This window comes from Tiliqua scincoides, chromosome 7 (assembly GCF_035046505.1).
Source record: "Tiliqua scincoides isolate rTilSci1 chromosome 7, rTilSci1.hap2, whole genome shotgun sequence".
Classification (NCBI taxonomy): Eukaryota; Metazoa; Chordata; class Lepidosauria; order Squamata; family Scincidae; genus Tiliqua; species Tiliqua scincoides.
The window spans coordinates 44,964,062-44,986,586 of record NC_089827.1 but is presented as its reverse complement, the minus strand read 5'-3'; the positions used below and the strand labels follow the sequence as shown (position 1 = coordinate 44,986,586).

General features: G+C 43.1%; 2 protein-coding genes across 5 annotated transcripts in view; one reads left to right on the top strand and one right to left on the bottom strand.

Moving 5' to 3' along the window:
* The first annotated feature begins 1,063 nt into the window (after positions 1-1,063).
* On the top strand, positions 1,064-5,933 carry YARS2 (tyrosyl-tRNA synthetase 2). Its single transcript, XM_066634447.1, has 5 exons — positions 1,064-1,818; positions 3,505-3,672; positions 4,229-4,384; positions 4,584-4,754; positions 5,454-5,933. The coding sequence occupies exons 1-5, from the start codon at positions 1,064-1,066 to the stop codon at positions 5,632-5,634; spliced, it is 1,431 nt and encodes a 476-aa protein (XP_066490544.1). The 3' UTR covers positions 5,635-5,933.
* Positions 5,934-7,223: 1,290 nt separating this feature from the next.
* The window catches only part of DNM1L (dynamin 1 like), a 50,268-nt gene continuing 34,966 nt past the window's right edge, over positions 7,224-22,525 (bottom strand). For 2 of the 4 annotated variants that reach the window (XM_066633327.1, XM_066633328.1), the window contains 11 exons: positions 22,219-22,425; positions 21,946-22,066; positions 21,596-21,751; positions 20,073-20,162; positions 19,027-19,119; positions 18,084-18,140; positions 17,440-17,517; positions 15,069-15,236; positions 12,810-12,919; positions 11,817-11,976; positions 7,224-10,097 (listed from right to left, as the gene is read on the bottom strand). In XM_066633327.1, coding sequence (XP_066489424.1) covers positions 10,041-10,097; positions 11,817-11,976; positions 12,810-12,919; positions 15,069-15,236; positions 17,440-17,517; positions 18,084-18,140; positions 19,027-19,119; positions 20,073-20,162; positions 21,596-21,751; positions 21,946-22,066; positions 22,219-22,425 — 1,297 coding nt within the window. In that variant the 3' untranslated portion in view covers positions 7,224-10,040. The remainder of the gene's footprint in view (positions 10,098-11,816; positions 11,977-12,809; positions 12,920-15,068; positions 15,237-17,439; positions 17,518-18,083; positions 18,141-19,026; positions 19,120-20,072; positions 20,163-21,595; positions 21,752-21,945; positions 22,067-22,218; positions 22,426-22,525) is intronic. The other 2 variants (XM_066633329.1, XM_066633330.1) reach the window with 1 other exon arrangement.

Below are 22,525 nucleotides of genomic sequence, written 5' to 3'. Positions count from 1 at the left end.
GTGAGCAAAGAAGCATCTTGGCTGCCCTTCAAGTGAGAGATTAAGGAGCTGCTTGTCAGCCAGCATGGAAGGCAACTGGGGGCCAGAAGTGATACCAGACCGTGAAAGATCCATCTGAAATGTTGGGCGGTTCTTGAAAGACAGAACATTTCTGTTAGTTAAAATCCCCTCGGGTTTAGAGATAGCCTGCCTATGTAAACTGCCTTGAATAAAGTGAACTCCTTGAATGGAGTCAGAAGAGTAATCAGATGACCAGAAAGGCGGTATATAAATACCAGTATTAGTATTATTATTATTTTTTAAAAAAATGAGTTTTTACAATTATTCTTCTATGACAGTGGTTCTCACACATGTAGCACTGGGACCCACTTTTTGGAATGCGAATCTGTCAGCACCCACCGGAAGTGATGTCATGCTCATAAGTGACATCATCAAGCAGGAAAATTTTCAACAATCCAACAGCCCAATCCTCTACATGTCTGCTCAGAGGTAAGTCCCATTAGAGTCAATGGGGCTTACTCTCAGGAAAGTGTGGATAAGATTGGGCTGTAAGGCTGCAATCCTGCCCACACTTCCCCAGGAGGAAGTCCCATTCACTATCATGCGTAAAAGCAGATACACAGCAGCCTGTTCAAAGTACAAATGCAGCATTTCCCCAAATGCAGCCACATCCCATGGCAGCAGTAAGTATCATCTCCTAATCTATTCAATCTAATCTATTCGAAGTGAAATATCAAAATAAATGGGGACCCACCTGAAATGGGCTCATGACCCACCTAGAGAGGCCCGACCCACCGTTTGAGAAACACTGACTGAAGCTGCAACCCTGTCCTACTCAACAGAAGCCACCACGTGTAGCTGAAGACACAGGCAAAGGCACCCTTTGTAGCTGCTTTCCCTACTGGAGCCACTCCTGCCCAACGTTGCATAGACAGGGACGCACTGTGGGCCGGGCAGAAAATGGTTAAAGAGAACTCAGGCTGCAGGTGCGGGGAGGGGCAGGCAGAGGTGTCCCTCCCAGCATGCTGCGCGACCGGCGCACGCGCGGCTTTCCGTAGCCAAGATGGCGGCGCGCGCGCTGCGAGCCGTTGGCTGCGGCCTGAGGGCGGCCCGCGAGGCGCGGCGGCTGCATGGCGGCTCGGAGGCGGCGGCGCTGCTGGCGGCGCAGTGCGAGCGGGGCCTGTTCCAGGAGGTGTTCCCGCCCCAGGCAGCGGAGGAGCAGCTGCCGGCGTTGCTGGCGCCGGGCCGGCCGCCGCTGACGGTTTACTGCGGCTTCGACCCCACGGCCGACTCGCTGCACGTGGGGCACCTGCTGGCGGTGGCGGCGCTGCTGCGCTTCCAGCGCGCGGGGCACCATGTGATCGCGCTGGTCGGCGGCGCCACCGCCCGCCTCGGGGACCCCAGCGGCCGCACCCGCGCGCGCGAGCCCCTGCCCGAGGACGTCGCCCGCCGGCACGCGCACGCCCTGCGGGAGGGGCTGCAGCGCCTCTTCGAGCACCACCGCCGCCTCTTCTGGCCCGCGGGCGCGCCGCTCGGCCGCCTCACGCTGCTGGACAACGCCGCCTGGCTCGAGCGCGAGTCCGTGGCCGCCTTCCTGGGCACGCTGGGCGGGCACCTGCGCATGGGCACGCTGCTGAGCAGGCACTCCTGCAGGGCGCGCCTGGCCAGCGACGAGGGCCTGGGCCTCGCCGAGTTCCTCTACCCCGCCCTGCAGGCCTACGACTTCCTGCACCTGCACCGCCACCACGGCTGCCGCCTCCAGCTGGGGGGCGCCGACCAGCTGGGCAACATCATGACTGGCCACGAGCTCGTCTCCAAGTACGTGGGGGCTCCCCTTCTCTGTACCGCGGGCAGCCCTGTCCTGTCCATCACAGCGGTGGCACAGCTGCAGGGGGCAAGCAGGGAGCCTCCCCTTTAGAGCCACTCCAGGCAGACACCTCCGTCTTGCTCCCCCCCGCCCAAAATGCCTCCAGGGGCCACTTGCACACTCCCCCCTTTTCTCTGAATCATGCAGTGCAGACCTCCGTCCAGTTTGGTCATGGCCAGTGGCATAACTGGAGGGGGGGCTAAGCAGAGTCTCACTGCGGCAGCCTGCAGGCAGTCCCTCCGCCTCCCCTGTGGAGCCATTCCAGGCCTGCGCCTCCGTTATGTTCCCCTCAGCTCAAAATGGCTCCAAGGGAGGGGGCCACTTGCACACCACCATAATGAGGTCTCCCCCCTTTTCTCTGAATCGCTCAATGCAAACTCCCATCCAGTTCACTCACAGCTGGTGGCATAGCTGGAGGGGGCAAAGCAAGGAGCCTCCCCGTGGTGCCATGCAGGCAGCCCCTCCTCCATTTTTGAGCTGTTTCAGGCATACACCTACGTTCTGCTCCCATTTTGGCTCCAAAATGGCTCCAAATGGGAGAGGGGCCATTTGAACGCTGCCACAATAAGGCTCCTTGCAAGACAACAGTTTGCACATCTCCAGCCATAAGCTAGCTAGATAAGCCACTGTAAGAGCTTCATATGCTCAAAGAGAACCTTAGGCATGAATACAGTCCGTTCTCATCCACTATGGTTAGGTTTCTGAAAAACCTAGTGGATACTGCATTAGCAGCTACTGAATAATTGAGCCTCTGGGGAAAAATGGGATTAGGTTCCAGGGTTTATGAAAATGAATCTTAACTTGAAATCTATGGGGCTGCGTGATGCCGAGGGCTCATCTACATCTCCAACACCTGATGCTTCCTCCTCCATGCTGGATTGCTCTTGATGTGTTAAAGGTTGTGTTAATGACAGTTTTTCCATGCTGGCTATCCCTCAACTTGTTGAAGGGTGATGGCCCAAGAACAAGGCCTCAGAGTTCAGCAGTGGGGAGGGAGTTGCTTCACGTGTCCTCCTCCTCCACCTGTCTCTTGACTCTTGCCCCAGCCCCAGAACAGCCCTGAGGTAGCATTCCAGACATCTCTCATCATTGTCTGGGTTATGAAACTTAAGCTAGCGCCCTGGAGATGGTACCCAAGATAGTGGGGCAAGTCTGGAAGTGGACTCAAATGTGTCTGACAATTCTCCATGGGCCAATACTAATACCCATTTGATAAAGCACCAACACAGTATTAGCAGATGATGAGAACAGAGTCACAAATAACAAGAGATAGGTGACAATTCTGTCCCTTGCAAATGAGCAAATTCACATTCAAAGAGAACTGACTGTAAATACTTTTATATGTGAGGTTTGCTTTTTGGGGAAGAGTTACAGCTAAGTAGCAGAGCACACGGATCTCTGGATAAGTGCTTCTGTGGGCTGAAGTTTCCAGATTTGATTGACACTAAGGCTGACAAGACTCCTCAGGCCACATTTTTCTCTTTTATATTTGTATAACAATTGCTGTGCACTTGGTATACAAATACCATACTAACTCTTGTGTTAGTAAGAGATGTCATTTGCAGCATTGAGATTCTAAGCTTGTAATGTGTGTTTTGGCAACAAGTAACCCTGTCTTGTCATTTCTTCTCTGATAGGGTGACTGGCGAAGATGTGTTTGGAATCACCGTACCTCTTGTTACAAGTACTTCTGGAAATAAATTGGGCAAGTCTGCTGGTAATGCGGTTTGGCTCAACAGAAACAGGACCTCTCCGTTTGAGCTGTATCAGTTTTTTGTCAGACAGCCAGATGACACTGTCAAAAGGCAAGTGTCTCTCTCTTAGGGAACCTCAGTGCAATTTGTTACTCTAGAAAATTGCTGTACATTAAGAACAACTCCATTCTTGGATTATATCAAAAGCTCATCTGATCCCCTATGTTTTCTCCAACATACTGGTGATTTGCCAGATATCTCCAAGAAACTCAGAAATCAAAGACCTCGTGCAGTATTTAAAAATGTGTTCTGACTTTACAGGTTTAGTGGCAGACAATGTTATTAAGAATTTCATAAAACAATAAAATCTCCTTCACTTGCCATGTGAAATAGGTGATTAAAAATGTATTCCCAGAGTTTGTTGTTTCAACATGTCCCCAAATGCTTAGTTTCTGTTAACCTCTGCAATAAATTCAGGGGCAATTGAAAGATTTGTGATATTTGGCAAACAAAAACAGTAGTAAAAATGAATTAGTTTCTTGGTATTCCCTTGTTTTTAGAAAATTGGATTAGTTAAAATTAAAAGTAACTAACATACAGGAGCTTAAGGACAGTATCAGTCTGTATTATCTGGTCAACAGCAAAACCTTTCTACCTTCTCTTTAAGGTTCCTGAAGCTTTTCACTTTCCTCCCTCTTCCGGAAATTGATCACATTATGGAGATGCATGCTAAGGAGCCTGAGAAGTGGGGGCCACAGAAGCGACTTGCTGCTGAAGTAACTAAACTTGTTCACGGCAAGGAAGGTCTAGAATCAGCTAAGAGGTAAAAGGAGTTTGAATTGGTTAAAGTGACAGTGATTGTTGGACCATAGTTTTGTTAATGGAAATGTGGATTGGAGCATTCTGCTTCACCAAATTCAGCCAAAAATGAGAAAGTGGAATTATTTTTCTGACAGATGTGGAAAGCTAGTCCTGGAAACCTTGGTCATAAACAAATGTTGATCACTTTTTTCTTTCACCAGGTGCACAAGAGCCCTTTATTACAGCAACATAGAAGCACTGGAGAGTATGTCTGATCAAGAGCTACAGGAACTCTTTAGGGAAGCACCATATGTTGAGTTGATGCTTGAGCCTGGAACAACAGTACTTGATTTGTGTCGGAAGGCCAACGCTATTGCAGATGGACCAAGGGGGTATGTTGCTTTTTATGCTTTTAAAGCAGTAGTCTCTGATCATTCTGTTAAGGTTGGCTTGTCTGCCATGCTCATGTATTGTTCATGTATCGTTAAAGTAATTTCTAACAGCAACAAAAAAATTCTAGAGAAATTCAGAATTGTGTAGTATTGCCTAATGGATGAAATGCAATTGCACAAATATAAACTACAGATCTGGGTAAATGTTACAAGAGACAGTTTGGGAACTAGGTGGAAAGTAGACTAAGGACGCAATCCTAACCAACTTTCCAACACTAACATAGCTGTGCCAATGTGGCATAACTGCATCCTGCAGTGGGGAGGAAGTCAAGGCCTCCTCAAGGTAGGGCCATGTTTGTTACCTTAGCTTGGGGCTGCATTGCAGCTAGGTCAGTTTTGGAAAATTGGTTAGGATTGCGCCCTAAAGCTCAAATCCTCACAAATTTCCCCACGCTGATATAGCTGTGCTAGTGGGGCATGTGCTGCATCATGCAGTTGGGTGGCAGTCGTGGAGGCCTCCTCAAGATGAGGAAATGTTTGTTCCCTAAGCCACATGAACATGCCATAGTTTACCACCCCTCATATAGTTCTAATATGGTCCTAACATGAAGTTAACTTGAAATTCATCTCTGACAGATTTGTTATATATAACTGCAACTTGCTTCGTATCCCTAACAGAAGCTTATTTTTTCTTTCAAGGTATCGTGACATAGCAAGTGGTGGAGTTTCTATAAACCACATTCAAGTAACAGATCCTGATGCTGTTCTTGTTGTTGGACAGCACATCCTCAGTAATGGCTTATCGCTCCTTAGAATTGGAAAGAGAAACTACTATGTTGTGAAATGGCTTCAGTTATCACATGAACAACAAAACTATTAAGTTTTCAAGTATGTGGTAAATGCCATTTTCCTCCCTAAGGACTTAAGTTGCCATTTCTGAATTATACATCGCATGAACATGTAGATGCTTGTGATGTGAACTACGTTTTCTCACTGTGTGAGACGGTCTTGGTTAAATGTATTTATATGATGAATGGCAGTCTGTCATACTTCAACTATGAAACATATGGGGACTGTTATAATGTAGATTACCAGGAATGTAAATATAAGTAAACAGAAGGTTATGGAGAGAAATTGTCAACAATAAAGACAGCCTACTTAAAGGTTAAATCACTTGCATTCATGTCTAGTAATTTCATGTTAGAATCTAGTGTTGTATCCTTTTCAAATTTACGAATAGTCTCTTCAGAAAAAGACAAATTGTGCCTTTTTTTTAAAGGCACCTCAAAAAGAAAAAAGCTACTGGGGTGTAGGTTGAAGTGCTGAACTAGCTGAGCTCATCCTGTCATATCACTTCCTTGAATCTTATAGCAATTTGCATCTAAAACATCCTTTAACAAAGAATTTGGGGCATTTTATAACACAGGGCTCAGCTTTGTAAAATATGAATGCGTGCAGAGAAAATATAAACAGTGCATCTTCAGGTAGCCACAGCCAGCACCAATAAGGAGGAGCTTGAAGCCCAGGCATGCCACTCTGGTTTCCAGTGGATGGCCCCTAAGTGTTGCTCTTACCACTTTGTAAGCTTACAAGGAGAAGCTGCTGTAATTTACCATTTGAACTTAAGCTCATGTAAATTAGAACTTTGATGTGGTGAACAATACAGGTGTTTCCCCCCCCCATATTCCTGCTGCTATTGTAGATACTCAAAATGGCAGATAGTGAACTCGCTCAAATTTTCCTCCCCAGCGTGCTCATGACTCACATCTCTATTAGCAAATGGCAGCCTTTTCTCCCTTTTCAAAACAGTTGAGAACCTAGATTCATACCTGCCAGAGGAGGTGACAGTGAGAACACTAACAGGAAGCAGACCGCAAAAACGCTAGACCCCAGTGCCTGTTAGTGTTCTCATTGAGGAAGAGTTATGAGCACATGGGGGGATTTGGAAACTGCAGATACTAGAGTGCTACTGTACATGCAAATGTGGTGAAGCTGAGGTTTGTACAAGAAGAATAGTTTTGTCAAAAACAGCAGCGATGTGTTGAATAAAGAATTAAAGCAATATGTGCATGCTGGCAAAGCTTTGGAATTGCTGGCTTTGCAACTATCTTTCCCCCAGAAGGCTTGAGTGCTACCTGTAGAATTAATGGTCCTGGAACATACACATGTACCAGCCTTCATAAGCTTTACCTCCTTTCAGACAAAAGATACTGAATTTGTAACTACAGCTGCTCTAAAAACATGCTGTCTTTCCTCATCTTACATTCACACTTGCTCAACTATTAGTTCAGTATCAATTTACTTTGGCTTTGCAAATTGGAGTTATATATGTTGTACCTCTGAGGAACACTTATTCCAAGCAACTTTAAAGACCAATTTTGTAGCATCTTAAAGTACATGATCTGAAGTGTTGGAGCCCAGTACTTATCCACACCCTTTAACAACCACCTATACATGTAAAACCAGCCATACTTTAAAGGTGTTTATTGATGTAAAACTATGTGCCACTTTCACACAATCAGCTTTATTTACAATAGTAACTACATACATACAGGTACTGTTGTCAAATGTATAATCTTCAGACTGCTTACCTTAAAGCCTTATTTTTTGTTTATCATAACTTATACTGGACACAGGTTGATGTGAAACATGGAAAAGACTGACAGCAATCCTTGCTTAGACTTCTATTCCTTTAGATGCAGAAGTCTACTAAATACAAGAAAAACCTGTAGGTGAAAAATAGCCACACCCTGATGACCCAAAAGTGCATAATATGTACACAGCATGCCAACCTTATGAAAATGAGCACTCTCTCTCCCCTGTACAAATACTGGTAGTACAGATGGTAGCACTAGTAGCTGCCATTTTTTGTTTGTTCAATGGTGTCTTTCCAACAGCTGCTGCAAAATACTCCTTAAAGCTAAGCTACTGCCAAATTCCAAGGTAATGTGTTGAGACCCGCAGCTTGAGAATTTAGGAACATTTGTCCATCAGAACCTGAATGATCACAGTGGCTCACTTGCTTCAGAATTCACAGTAAGATACCATGAATCAAGGACAAACACTTAGGCAAGGACAGAGTTATAGTTTTAAGTGTTAGAAAGACACGTCTCCCGCTTCAGTAATACAGAACATTCATGTATGGGTATGCGTATTTGAATGCATGTCTGATTTTTAGCCTTGATTCCTGTTTTAGTAAGCAATATGCTGAGAAGCTTGCTTATGCACACAGATCTTTTTAGCTGCATGTTCTACATCAGGGGCTTCCAAACCCCAGCCCGCAGGCCAGATCTGGCATTGAGGAAAAGCCATCCAGGCAGTGGGCCACAATTTGGAAACCACTGTTGTACATAGTCTGCCAAAACCTTGAAAACTAAAGCAAGTCGAAGTGGGACTTCTAGGCTTGGGGAAGCATGACTTGTATCTCCATCTATTTTACCAAGTATACAGACTTCACTTTCACAGTATTTGTTATAAAGGAGAAACTTTGAGCTGAAGTTAAGTTTTCAACAACAAAAATCGATCTCTTCCAAAGTACTTTGGAAAAAGTGGAAAGGATTAACAGTTCCAGAAAAGATTATTATTATTATTATTTCTTGTTAGAAGAATCTGTATTATCAGGGTTGTTTTTGAAGACTAACTCCCCCCCAAAGAATGGGACCAAGACTTAGATGTTGGACACCAATGTTTTTTAGCTGCTTACATTGTATATTAAGTGGGAAAGCAGGAAGATGAAGGAAGTATAAATCAAGGCTGTTCCAAGCCAGCAGACCAGCAGTGCATGTTCACTGAACTGAATGGGGGCTACATCAATAGACCGAACTGTTAAGCGGCCTTTCCCCTGCTCCCCAATAGTATAGCATTTGTTACATAGTTTAGTATGTGTAACCTACGCTTACCCCATCGGTTTGCAAAGCCCCCAGAAGCTAGTCATCTTTTCAAGAGTCAGTTCTATTTTCATAGATGGGTAGGCATTTGAGAGAATTTTTGCAATGCAAAATTTTGCCGCCAAATGCAAAAAACGATTTCAAAATAAATATAATGAAAGGCAGCAGTGCATGTTTCAATCATTACTGAACATTTTCTTTCACTAAAAACATTGTCTCAGATATTCCAAATGATCCATTTAATTTTTTGGTTTGTTTGATAAGGTCTGTATGGATAAAATCCAATACATGATTATAGAGAGAGCTCATGGATTTTCTTTTTCACAAATATAAAAAGGAAAAAGGGCAACAGTTCAGCTTAAGGTACAAAGCAAGCTAAACACTCACACTGGATGTCACACTTAATGTCAGTACATATTTTGCCTACATGTACAAAAATTGTGATCTGAGCTGCTGTATTTAAAAAAGTTTTAAATTATAAAACCTCTGGAGAGTAGTGTGCCGTACTCTACCGTGTTACTGTTTATTTTGCTGGCTACAGCAATGTTAAGCACCATACATGTACCATGAAAATGACAGACACACGTACCCTCACACAGATGATGTATTGAGGTAATTTGTACTTGCCTCTAGATCCCACAGTTATTTAACAGAAACGTGATCTGCCACAGTACCTTTTGAAGGTTGGTATTTCTTATGCTGAACCTCTCAAATGGGAGTCCAGGAGTCTTGGTCCCTACCACGGAGCCACAGGCACTAAAGGATTCTCACTCTTCCTCAACAGCGGTATGCCAATCTGTTCATAACCAACACTGTTTTTGCAGAATATTTATTTTCGTTCCAGATTTATCTAATTTAGGGGAAGGTTCATGAATGCACATTGGAAGTTAGCTAAACTTTAGTTCTAAAGCAGGAGGGTGCACACTGTGATATGGCAGTAATTCTACTCTACCAGTTATCTGGTTGAGACTTTAGAATGCATGCAGCTGTATTCATTAGAAAGAAAATATGGTAGCATTCTTTATTCATGGTTTAAAATCCACTTGCAAAAGCAGCTGAAATGGCTAGGTCACAATACCACACAATCCTATCCACAGGCAATTCATTCAAGCAAGCCAGGCACTGGAATCTTTATATGATTCTTTCCTCAAGTTCCGTTCAGTCCCTAGTAGAACAACAGACTTGGTCTTTGCACCAGAAAAACTGGTAGGAAAATATATGGATGAAATATGATTTGTTTTGCAGAATACAGCATACTTTTCTGTCTGTAGAAAGCCAACCCAAACTGTCTTTACATGAGCAGATTTATACATACTGCAGTACACATATGGAGTTCGTAAGTATATAATGCCTAGCAGTTTTCAAGTCATCAGTTTCTTCATCCAAGCCGAGAAGTCTTTCACCAAAGGTGTGTCTCTCGGATTTCAGCAATGATGTGACTGGCCCGTTGTAAGGCCTATGAGAAGGAAAGTGAGGCAGAAAAATCATGTTTAAGTCACAGGCAGAGCAGCATCCTATGCGTCATAGCAAATGACAATTCTTTAGATTTTATCCCCACACTCAGCCATTTTCCGAAGTGGCTGAGATCTTCCTTACAATTGCTCTCCTTTTCATAAAAGGTGAGTGACTGTGAGAGCAATCCTATGCACATCTACTCAGAAGTAAGCCCCATTAATGTAACATACTCCCATTTAAGCGTACAGGTTGAATCTCATTATTTGCAAGGGTTCCATTCCCAGAACTCAAAATAGCAAAAATCGCACTAAAGCAAATCCATTTAAAAAACAATGTCCTTTTGCCAGGCAATTTTAAAACAGCCTTGCTGACCTTTGTGATGTAAGATGGAGTCATTAAGCAGACAATCTGTCAATCAGTCTCTCGTCCAGGCACTTAGAAAGGCTTCACTCTGAGCCAGAGTCCCCTCCCTTCAGCCAGAGCAAAAATGATTATCTTTCTTTCATAGGCTCAGGGGGAATGGAAGGGTCACTTGCTTTGGAGTGAAGCTGTTTGTGCCTGTAGAGAGAATGATTGATGGATTGTCAGCCGAATGCCCTCTCTCATTAATGAAACTGTTAAATGTCTTTTTTCCTTTAATTTAAAGGGCCCTTCTCATTGCGTTGAGATAAAAAAATGTCGCTTTTTCCATTTGTGAAAAAAAACTGTGGATAATTAGGTTATACAGTGGTGCCTCGCAAGACGAATGCCTCGCGCAACGAAAAACTCGCAAGACGAAAGCATTTTTGCGATTTTTTGGTGACTCGCAAGACAAATTTTTCTATGGCTGTGCTTCGCAAGACGAATTTTTTTGCATTTTTTTTTGTTTTGGTTTGTTTTAAATCGCACAACCGTTAATACCCCGGTCATGTTTAAAAAGTTGAAGTTTTGTGCTTGAAATTTTTGAAATCCTCTGTACAGTATGTATGCCTTTAAAGAGTACTAAACACTTTGTAAACCAAATTTGACTTTGTTCTGACTTTTTTTGCCCATAGGAACGCATTAATTAAATTTCAATGCATTCCTATGGGAAACCGCGCTTCGCAAGACAAAATTTTCGCAATATGAAACGACTCGCGGAACGAATTAATTTCGTCTTGCGAGGCACCACTGTACCTATAATAACTTGCATGACTAACTCCCTACAACAGGAAGAAAAGCAGGTTTTTTAAACTGTGATTTTAAAGGGATGCATTTTTCCCCTTCTCCAGAGATCAGCACATCCCTTCTCATTTGCAGGGGCCATTCATGTTGAGTCAAATCCGTGTATAAAAAATCCATGTATAACAAGGCTGGACCTGCAGCTTAAATCTCTGAATTTGAAACCAACTAATAAAGCCGCTGGCCTCCTGCAATTTCATTACCTTTGTACGTAACAGCAATGCCACTGTAGCACACCCCTCTGCCTCACTTAATGGATGATCAATGGCATTCTCAGTGTCCTACATTCTCCTTTGCTCTAGCCTGAAGATTTCTTCCGGATGGGACAAAGAGGGCACATTAACTAAATCCAATGGTTTTGGTTTACAGTAGGAAGTTTCTCATCTCAGAGGCTCACAATGACAGTGTCTGAACATCTTTGCTAGACCAATAAGCAAATCAAAACAAAACAGTGCATAAAACTTTATCCTTACAATGATTTACTTTAAAAAAATTTATAAGACAACATTGTCAGCAATACCTGTAGCATGTCAGCTGCTTCCTTTCTGCGCTGAGCCATGTCCTCCGATTCAGTCAACAAGTCATCCAGCAATAAGGTTTTGTACAGCTGTCCTACTAGCTCACTCTGAAGAGTGTCTTTCACGTGGTTAACCAGAAAATGCATCACGGCTTTTGGCACACTGCAAGCAAGCAGCAACAGTTCAACCAAACCACACTGGATTGGAGATTAGCTGCTTAAGCACATGAAGCTTAACGAGGGGCAAGGATTTCACTTCCATTTTTAAGCAGCTAAGGGAATTTGTACAATTCCATAATTGTCAGCTTAAAGTTAAAATAAAGTTATTATTATTATTTAAAACAAGAAAGAATGTCTTTGACAGGAGGCTTGCACATAGATACAACAATGTTTTAGAAGTGTGCCCCCAAAGTTTAGAACATAAAGGGAACAGAGCCTAAAAGTGTACATTTAGAAAAATTAAGCAAAGTACCCCCTTCAATCTAGGAACAGGCTACAAATTCAGGGCAATCCAACCAAACCACATCATAGTTCTCATTACTTTCTCTGTAGAGCAACAGTTGGGGGGGGAGAGATTAAAAAGCACTTCAAAGACTCTTACTGGATCAAAATTTCTCTCCAGAAAGTACCATCCAGATACAGTCTAAGTTAAGAACTGGGGTTGCTAATAAATTAGTATTGCTCAAGACCAAAATGCACATTTGTGAACTTTCTTAAGCAACAAAACTTTCCTTATGAAGCAACCCATAATAATGCGGTGAATAATAATCATTTTATAAATGGTTGGTTTGGGCGTGAAAGACCCCAGCATAAAGTCACCCCTAGGTTGCCTTGAACAAGCTATTCTTGCTTATCACTCTAATCTGCAACCATTCAGGTTTGCTAATTATATTTGGATTCTGCAAAGTAAACATTGCTCTCAGTCATAACAAAATAATAATCATTTTAACTCTGATAACATGGTAATATTTTATTCAACATTTTAGCATTGCTAACCTGTCTTGAATGTTCTTCCGAACAATCAGAAAGTAGGATTTGATAAGGCGTTCAATCACTTCACAGTCTCGTTGCTCGCGGGCCGAAAGTTTGCGGGCAACAGGAACAGGCTAGGTGAGGGGAAAGGCAAAGTCAAAAGCCTTAACAATTCATGAGTAAGCATTTCACCTGCTTTGAAAATAGGATAGTTCTGTGGCAAATACTCCTGCACTTTAGATGTTTGTTCAGCAGCGTCATGTAAAACTCAATGCTAGCAACTATCAACTTGTTACAAGACATTGCGATATGCACAGCTTAAACCAGGGAGGCAGCACAGAACACTCAGAAGAAGCTGTGGGAAAGAAGGGGAGGGACTGCATTTCAGGGGTAGAGCTTTGCAAGCAAAATTCAAATCTCTGGCAACTCCAGTTAGGGTTAGGATGATCCCCTTCTGAAACTCTGAGTAGCCACTAGCAGACACAGCAAAGAACTAGATGGTTTAATGATCCAACATCCCCTAGGGCAGCTCCACAAGTTCAAACCTCAACCGCATCATTGCTACGAGTGCTGTAAAGCATTCCCATGGCTTTTTGATAGTATCAAATATGTCATAATCTCATTAAGGAACAGGCCATGATCTCAGAATGCACCTGATCAATTGCAAGTTTCTAGCCCTCAAGGTTATCAAGGTTATTTAATATTAATTATTATTATTATCAACAACAACTAGGTATTTATATACCGCCTTTCTGGTCATCGGATTACTCCGACTTTATTCAAGGCGGTTTACATAGGCAGGCATTTCTAAATCCCTCAAGGGGATTTTTACAAACATAGAGGTTCTCTCTTTCAAGAACCAACAACATTTCAGAATGGATCTTCCTGGTTTGGTCTCACTTCTGGCCTCCAGTTCTCCCACACAGGCCAACAAGCAGCTCCATCTCTCACATGGAGGGCAGCCAAGACGCTTCTTGCTCACACCAAGAGCAAGTGGAATCACTCAGCTGGGCTTGTCAGCTGCTTCAAGGTCTCGCCATTCTCAGCTGTTCAGGGAGCTGCCAGTGTCCTCGAACTGGCGACCTTCGGATGTTATCTTCAGGCTAACGGAGGCTCTACCCTCTAGACCAGACCTCCTGCCCTATTAAGACCTCCTGCCTTATTGACATCTATTAAGAGGCCAGAGATACCTGGAAGGGACTGGCATACCATTCTGCAGACCTCCCCCTGCAAGTACGCATCCCTCTTAGCCCAGCAACTCTCAGAAGTTTCCACTATATACACACACCACCCAGTGAGATCTGCTATCAAACTACATATTCAAATCAGGAATATGACAGCTCAGAACTCACATCTCATGGGAATCTTGCTATTTGACTTCAATTTGAACATACTGTAATTGGCTTTCTTGTGTGCCACCGTATACATTATGCTAATTTGCACAAGCTATTCCAAACGAAGAACATGACTTTTCTGGCATATACTGTGTGAGTCTGCTTAACTGGCACTTTGCTAAACTGACGTGGTCAACCAGCAACTCTGCCGGCTTGAGGCAACAAGAGGAGATACTAGTTAAGCAGCTCTGCTGCTTAGCAAAGGGCAAGTTAAACAAGCTGCACAGCCACCTGCCAGCTCCCCTTCTTGCTTACCAGACAGGGAATTGTCTGCAGTACCGTATCATCTTCCTTCTTCCTCATGAGGGCCCTCTACCAATGGGGACTTTCCATTACTCTTCTGAAAAGAATTTATGGCTACTAGCTATGACAGCCAAAAGTGGCATTTTTGAAGTGCAGGTGGTGCATCACTTAGTGACTTTCCAACCAACAACAGACCGCATATATGATGGTTTACTGTTTATTTACTGTACAGTAGTTGAAACTCTTTGTGTTGGTGTTCTCACTAGGAAGCCCCAGAGGCCTGGGTCATGCTGGGTCTCCATGGGCCTCAGAAGCCTCTGGAAGCTACTTCTGGATTGCTTCCAAAAACCAGAAGTAGCTTCTGTAGGCCATTCCAAGGCCTACAGATGCCCAGTGAAACCCAAAAGAGGCCTCTGGAGCCTCCTAACAATACCACCACCAACACAAATGTACGTTTTTTGTATAACAAAATCACTTAACGACGGGGTTTGAATAATGTATCCCCATCGTTAAGCAACGCATACCGGTCAAGGTCAATAAACTTGGGAGGCAAGGAACCCCCGCTGCTGCTTGGGAGGCATCATCTGCTTGTAGCAAATTCCAGTTATGTCCAGTCAGGTGCAGCTCTGCTCCTGCAGATACTCACCACATCCAGCAAGTTTACTGCATGGCCTTTCTGAGGGCTGGCAGGCAGAATCGGCACTGGCTTTGATTTCTCCTCAGCTAATATCTCTTCTGCTTTGGAAGTCTTCAGCATTCCCCTCCAGTTGCCTGTTCCAGACTCCTGAGGCCCATCTCCTATAGAAGAGGTTGGCTGATAAAAAGCAACAAACACTACAAATCAGTTCTTCGCAAGATCAGCCGCTCAAAATGATATATCCCGGGGTGGCAAACCCATTTCATACTGCAGGCTGAATAGCATTCATGATACTGCTGAGGGCCGGAAGTGATGTCACTAAGGAGGAAGTGATGTCATTAAGTAGGTCATGACAAGAAATAAGCACTTTTTTCTCCATTCACAAGCGCTCATTTGCTGCAATTGATAGAGGAAAAAAATACGCAAATTGGATCATATTTTCAAGGTATGGGAAAGTCCAATTATCATGCTGGCTGCCCTTTCAGCAGTGATAGCTCAGCATAGCTCAGCAGCAGATGGTGATCCCGGGAGAGCCCAAGGGTGAGATAAAGAACTTCTGTTGGTCACATCCAGCCTGCAGCCTTTATGTTTGACACCCTTGGTCTATCCAGATCCAGCAAGGACCCCTGCTAGTTCCACTTCATTTTATTCCATTACTCTAGCTCAGGGGTGCCCAAACCCCAGCCCGGGGGCCATTTGCTGCCCTCAGGGACCCCCAATCTGGCCTTCAGGGAGTCCCCAGTCTCCAATGAGTCTCTGGCCCTCCAGAGACTTGCTGGAGTTTGCTCTGGCCCAAAACAACTGCTATCAGTGCAATGGCCACCTGTTTGACCTCTCACGCAAGCTGTAGGCCAAGGGCTCTCTCCATTGCTTCTTGTTTCATGTCTGTAAAGCAGCAGTGGCAGCAAAGGAAAAGCCAGCCTTGCTTTGCACAAGGCCTTTTACAGACCTTGAGCTATTGCGAGACCTCCATTCACTCTTATAAGTTCTATCTCTAATATATTCATTTATGTAAATTTATTCAAATTTTAAATGTAAATTAATTCTTCATTTCCCCCAACACAGCATGAGAGAGGTAACATGGCCCTCCTGCCAAAAAGTTGGGACACCTCTGCTCTAGCTGATAATGCAAATGTGTCAACGAGAAACTTACATGCAAACACATAGATCTGTGGCAACATTTAAAATGACCAGTCATGAACGCTGGTAATAATCAGAACATGGATTAGCTAAACATCCTCAGAGAAGAAGAGACAGCACCAACATGTCAAAAACAAACAAAAAATAGGCAAGGCAATAAATGGTGTTGGAAATGCAAATTTGGTGGGTCAGATGCCCAGCCCGTTCCAACTTCTTTATGGGCAAGAGCATCTTGTTCTCTCAGTTCATTTACACCATGTGTAAATGGACATGGACACAGTCTAGGTCAGCAGTGATCACAGGCCAGCTGGGTCTCACCATTGCACCTGCAGGCTGAGAACCTGTGCTAAAAAACATGCAATACTCTCCTATATCCATGCAGGGCAAAGAAAGATCGACAAAGGTAGGCAAGCTAATGTTTCAGGGAAGCTTGTCTATCGCTGCTCATCTTCTCATTAGATGATCTCCTGATAAGCTGCCAAGGAGCTACAGATGGGCCAGTGCCATCATTGGAGCAACTAGCCAGCCACCTAGGGGCACATTATTGATCTTTGAGGGGCACCGTTTGTTTTTTTAGCCCATGTAAAAATGCAACTGGCAAATTTTTATTTTAAGACAAATACTGCAATATTCATAAATGGTAAAAATGCACTTAATTTTTAATCTTTCAGTCATATCTTGACTGAAAATTATTTAGAAAATGTGTTCATTTTTCTAGTGAACTTTGGCTGATAAAAAAACTGAAGCTCAGTCCTGCAAATGAAAGGCAGAAAAAAAGCTCAGGAGCAAGCCAAGCAAGAGGGGTACTTCCTAAAATACCTTTGTACAACAGAAAGCAGTTTAAGAACGATAGGACTGTTACTTTTTAGTTATTCTTGCAATTTAATTTTAATTTAATTTCTTCTTGCAATTTAAAATCAATTTAGCCATTTCAAGTTTTGTGCTTTTCATTTGTTCTAAAAGTTGTTTTTGAAAATTGAAGTTGGCAATTTTTTGGGTGTGTATGCGCTCAAGTAGTTAGCTTTGCCTAGGGCGCAAAATAGTGTGGTCCTGGCTGAAGGGTTCAGGGGAACCTGGAATAGCAATTAAATGAACCCACCAGCTCATCATCTGTACATGATCCAAAGCACACACATTCTGGACAAGAACACCAGTTGCTTATGAAAATGCCTTGTGGCCATTGCCAGAGTGCACCACAGAATGAGTGAGCATGCAATGCTTATAGGAAGAAATGACAGACCTTGCCATCAACCTCAGCAGAACTAGCAGCAGGGCTCTCCTGGGATGATGGCGCCAAAACACCAGGAGGCTTAGTAGACTACAGAAGGCAAGAAGGGTAGAAAAGGACATCAGGCTTGGTTTGCTTTTTGTTCTTAACTAATCTTCTTTGATCGGACTTGGCATTTTTAAAATGCATTTTAAAGGGTGCATTTTTTTAAAAATCAGAATCTCCTACCAGCTCTTTGGGTCCATCCCCTGAACAAGGGAGATTAAGGGCACAATCCTAACCAGGTCTACTCAGAAGTAAGTCCTATTTTGTTCAATGGGGCTTACTTCAGGTAAATGTGGTTAGAATTGCAGCCTTGGACAATTAATGCTTGGCTTTAAAAATGACTTTTCACAATAGTGTAGTAATATAACACCATATGGGCGAGTGGTGCTTTATACAGAATAAGACAGGTCCTTTCCTGAAAGGATCACAATCTAATAAAGAGAAGTGAAGGGGAAAGAAGTGGATGCAGGGAAAGATTGGGAGAAAAGGTGTAAATATTTCACACACATTAACTATGTACTTAGGCTTAGTTACAGTATAGCCTGCGAAAAAGGAGGTTGGGCCACAGGCTTCATGGGGGGAAAAAACAAAAAATCAGCAAACACACTCACCTTGTCCCGTGACCCTGCAGAAGGCATCTCTCTGGCTAGTCTGTTTCGCCTTTGTTCCTTTAAAAGAAAAGTTAAAAAGTTTAAAAGAAAAGTGGTTAGGAATCACTCTGATCAGGGTTGCATTCAAACTTTTACTTCTTCAGGGACAGCAACAAACTGCAGAGCTGATGCTAGTGACAGGCTCTTTGGCTGCACAGTCACCTGTACCCCATCCTAGTCTAACTAAATATTTCTGCTGTCTAGAGAACAAGACCTTGCAGAAAGTTACGAAGCCAACCCTGACTTGCACACTAATATATGTGTGCGATATGCTGCAATTATAAAGCAAGAAGAGTGGCCCTTTAAGCAGTTGGTGTGCAATGGAACTTACTCCCGGGTAAACGCGTAGAGCAGGGGTCTCTAAACTTTTCGGCCAAAGGGCCGCATCAAATATCTAGCATGGTGTCAAGGGCTGGAAAAAATATTAAATATAAAATTTAAATAAATACATTAGAGATGGAACTTAAATGAATGACTAATGAACGAATGGGCTCAAATGTTCAGGATTTCTCCAAAAACCAACACAGCCCAAGAAATAAAGCGCACACACTTAAATGAAACCCCCATTCCCCCACCTCACATTCACAACTCTGGTTGTGTTTGGTCAACTGGGCCAGAGGCTCTCAGGGGATCGGAGGCTGGCCGCAGGTCAGACAGAGGCACTCCGGGGGCCGCATCTGGCCCCCGGGGTCGGGTTTTGGAGACCCCTGGCGTAGAGGATTGCAGCTTTTAATTCATAATTCACTCTAAGCAGTTGATGTGAAAATCTTGCTCAGTTCACAAGGATAAAAACTGCAACACTGAATATTGCTGTGTACAAGACAGACAGACCCATTTGTAATTAACACCATTTCCTTCCTCTGTAATCAGAGAAACATTTAAGAAGAGTAATTGCCTCCCTTACCTCAAAATTATTATTCATCAGCCCACAGGCATCAGCAAAGTCTGGATGTTTAGTGTTGATATAGGCCAACTCAATGGCTACTAAATTGTGAACCTATATAACAGCAATAGCAGGAGGAGAAAGTTCAGCATTAAATGTCATGTTGCATAATGATGCACAATAGACACTCCTAGGAATTGTTCTCTCCTTCACAGGGCTCAAAAGCAAATAGTCATAAAATGCTACTCAGTTACACAATGACAAAACAATAAATTACACAGTGCTGCAATTACACCACATGATCACCACAAACTTGGCCTTGAAATTACTAGCTTAAGTGTAATAGCAGGTACTGTTTCCTTTCTAGGAGCTACAGGCAGCTGAGGGAGGAGGGCCAGGAAAAAGTGAAGGCAGAGAGACTAGACCTGCTGCTGTAAGACTAGCATTCCCAATTGGACACATGTTCTGGAATTAAGAGGTCCACTCAGAGGGTGTACCAAAATGTGGTATTAAATGTCTGTCCTCCAAGGACCTCATAGGTTATGTGCCATGAATTCTCTTAACCAGCCTGTGATGTAGGATTTAGTTTGAACTCGAGTCTCATTGGTCCAAGTTCAATATTCTGTCTATCACCACCCTTGGCTCTCATTATCTACATAAGAGCCTGAGATTGTAACAACACAGGGAGAAAGCCATGAACAGAATAATTCTAGAAAGGGTATTTTTCCCCATTTATAATTTATCTGTGCACCAAGACCAGGACAATTTTTTAAAAATATAAAAGGAGTAGGGCGCTTTAACTCTTCCAAGCTCTAAACAAACTTCAACTATAGAAGATGTAGCTCTTCTGTGGACATCAAGAAGGAAAGTCACTAAATTCAACTGCCACTTAACCATGCCAATTTTCAAAAGCAACCTAACAACCAGCAGCCTAACTAGGCCTAAATTGGTAAGCACTAGCCAAATCGCAGTAGGTTCACCAGTACTCTGACAATAATTACATTTGTCTAATGTGGTTGTGTTGCCATGAATGCAGAAATGCAGACTGAAGCCATCCCAATAGTTACCATTTCATTTGTAACTGGTAGCCTCCGACGCAAAAGACTGGTCACTACTTCAACTATGGCATCATGGAGTTTAGGAAACCTCAGCAGTTCCTGAAAAAAAGCAAAACCAGGAAAAAGTTTGGTTGCTGAAACTACAGGAAGAAAAAAGTACATTACTTAATTGCATGAACCATAATTGGTCTCGGGAACGAAATTCATATTATGGAAAAAGGTAAACAATAGGGATTGGAACATAGCTTTCAAAACTATTGGAACCAATAGTTTTGGTCCCTGGCATCCAGGAAGAACTAGGAAAGATCTATCAGAAACCCAGGAGAGCCAATACCTGTCAATGTAGACTAGCGGTTCCCCAACAGTGGGGGTTTTTTTCTGTTTTTTGGGGGGGAGGGTCAGGAAATTGATAAGGTAGATTAGGCAATGTGCATCAAATGTTAAACAACCTGTTATTTAGGGAGACCACAGCTGCCCAATCACCAATACAGCAACAGGGCTTGAGTGGCTGGTAAAGTAAAACTTTGTTTTTTAGGGGGGTCCCAACACTAAAACGTTTGCGAACGACTGATGTAGACAATGCTGATCTAGACAGGAGGAGCAGGAGGTCTGGTCTAGAGGGTTGAGCCTCCGTCTGCCTGAAGATAACATCCACAAGGTCGCCAGTTCGAGGCCACCGGCACCGTGCGACCTTGAAGCAGCTGAAAAGCTGAAGCCGAGCTATTTCTATCTGCTCTGAGCGTGGGAGGATGGAGGCCAGGATGTGAAGCCAGATCGGAATGAAACACCTTGAATGTAGTGGTTCTTGAAAGAAAGAACCTTCTTTCAAATTGTAAAAATCCCTATTTAATAGGGATTTAAATAAAAGCCTGCCTATGTAAACCGCCTTGAATAAAATCTTGAAGAAATACCAAGAAAGGCGGTATATAAATACCTGTTGTTGTTGTTATTATTATTAGATGGACAAATAACATTACTCAGTATAAGGCAGATTCAAGGGATGGCAAAGAACTCTCTCGTGGGATTTCTACTTTCCACAATCACATCTTGGTCTTTGTGGTTTACATTTTAAGAACACACCCAATATTTAAAGGAGGTCCAGGTTTCAAGCTTACTGAAAAATTCATCTCCCCACTCCCAGTCTGCAATGCTTATTGGGAGATTTCTAAGAAACACAACATGGGAATCTTTATAGGAGGAGGAGAAATTAATCCTCTTTTCTGTTTTAAAACTTATTCCTCACCTAACTGAAGAAACCAGAACATGTGCAGAAGTTCAGTGGTATACGCATAAATGCAATCACAACAAAGATGCTTGTTGTAAACATTGTTTACAAGTCCAAGTGTACACACACTGCTGCATGAGTCCATATTGGTGTTCACACAGTTATCGAACTGAAGCTACTCAACTTGGCCCATAAGCAAAATAATTAATTATCCCTACCTAGGTTAAAGACACAGACTGCAAAAACTTGACGGTCTCTGTACCCGTTTTCCGGTCTTCCATTACATTTTCACCCTATTTCTTTTTACCTGTGTACTGTAATTACTACAATGCTGAATGATCCTCTGCATTTCTTCATGAACAAGCTCCACACATCGCAGGCTGGGCTCTTCCAGGCGTTTGATTTGTCTCTTTACAAGCAGCTCAAATGAAACTTCAGGCACAAACAAGGCAGGACGAGGACCCTAGCCAAACCCAGGGGAAACTGGTTAGTTTTTATCTCATTATGGTAAATCTGGACAGCATGTTCAACAGTGCTTTTAATGTTTCCCCCAAAGCAGTACATTCTGCAAGAAATGCAATCCCACCCACTGCTGAACACAGAATTTTAAAAGGGTTACAACTGACTAACAAAAAGTTGAAGACGGATAATACCTACAGTAGCATTTCTAATGGCTGTCAAAATGTCAATGGTGTTAAGGCCACCGAGTGGATCCACAGATTCTAAAGTACGCCCAAAAGTTTCATGAAAGATGTAGCAAATTCTAGCTCCACCACACCTGAATAATTAAAAAAAGGAATGAATAGGAATGTTCACTTTCTGCACTTGAGCTCATTCAATTTGAGAGTAAAACCAACGCAGAAGAAATTACTGTTAAATTTTAGTCTCACCCACTAATCTATAGAAACTGAACACAGAATTTCTGCTCACAGTTCTGAAGTCTCTATGTATTTTGCTGTCCCTTCAATGGTGTTGCAGTATTCAGTGGCAAATTTGGTAATAAGCTGTAATAATGTGGCACTCTTGTCATCGACAGGCTCTCCGTAGCTGTTGAGCAGAGACTGGTATTGAGCAGCAAGAACATTGATTCTGGTTTTCAGTTCTGGTAAGCAATCCCTGATGTGATGCATGAGTAACCTAAAAGCAGAAGTTGGGAACAAACAGTATTTTAAGTAGGACGATGAGATTCATTTAAACAATGCATTTAGTTTTCACTTATACATTTTGGTTAACAATT

Bases quoted from the DNA above. Each gene is read 5' to 3' on its own strand.
- YARS2 (XM_066634447.1), top strand. From the start codon at position 1,064: ATGGCGGCGCGCGCGCTGCGAGCCGTTGGCTGCGGCCTGAGGGCGGCC. The intron at 1,819-3,504 runs GTACGTGGGGGC...CTTCTCTGATAG, and splicing joins GGCCACGAGCTCGTCTCCAA to GGTGACTGGCGAAGATGTGT. The intron at 4,385-4,583 runs GTAAAAGGAGTT...TTCTTTCACCAG, and splicing joins GGTCTAGAATCAGCTAAGAG to GTGCACAAGAGCCCTTTATT.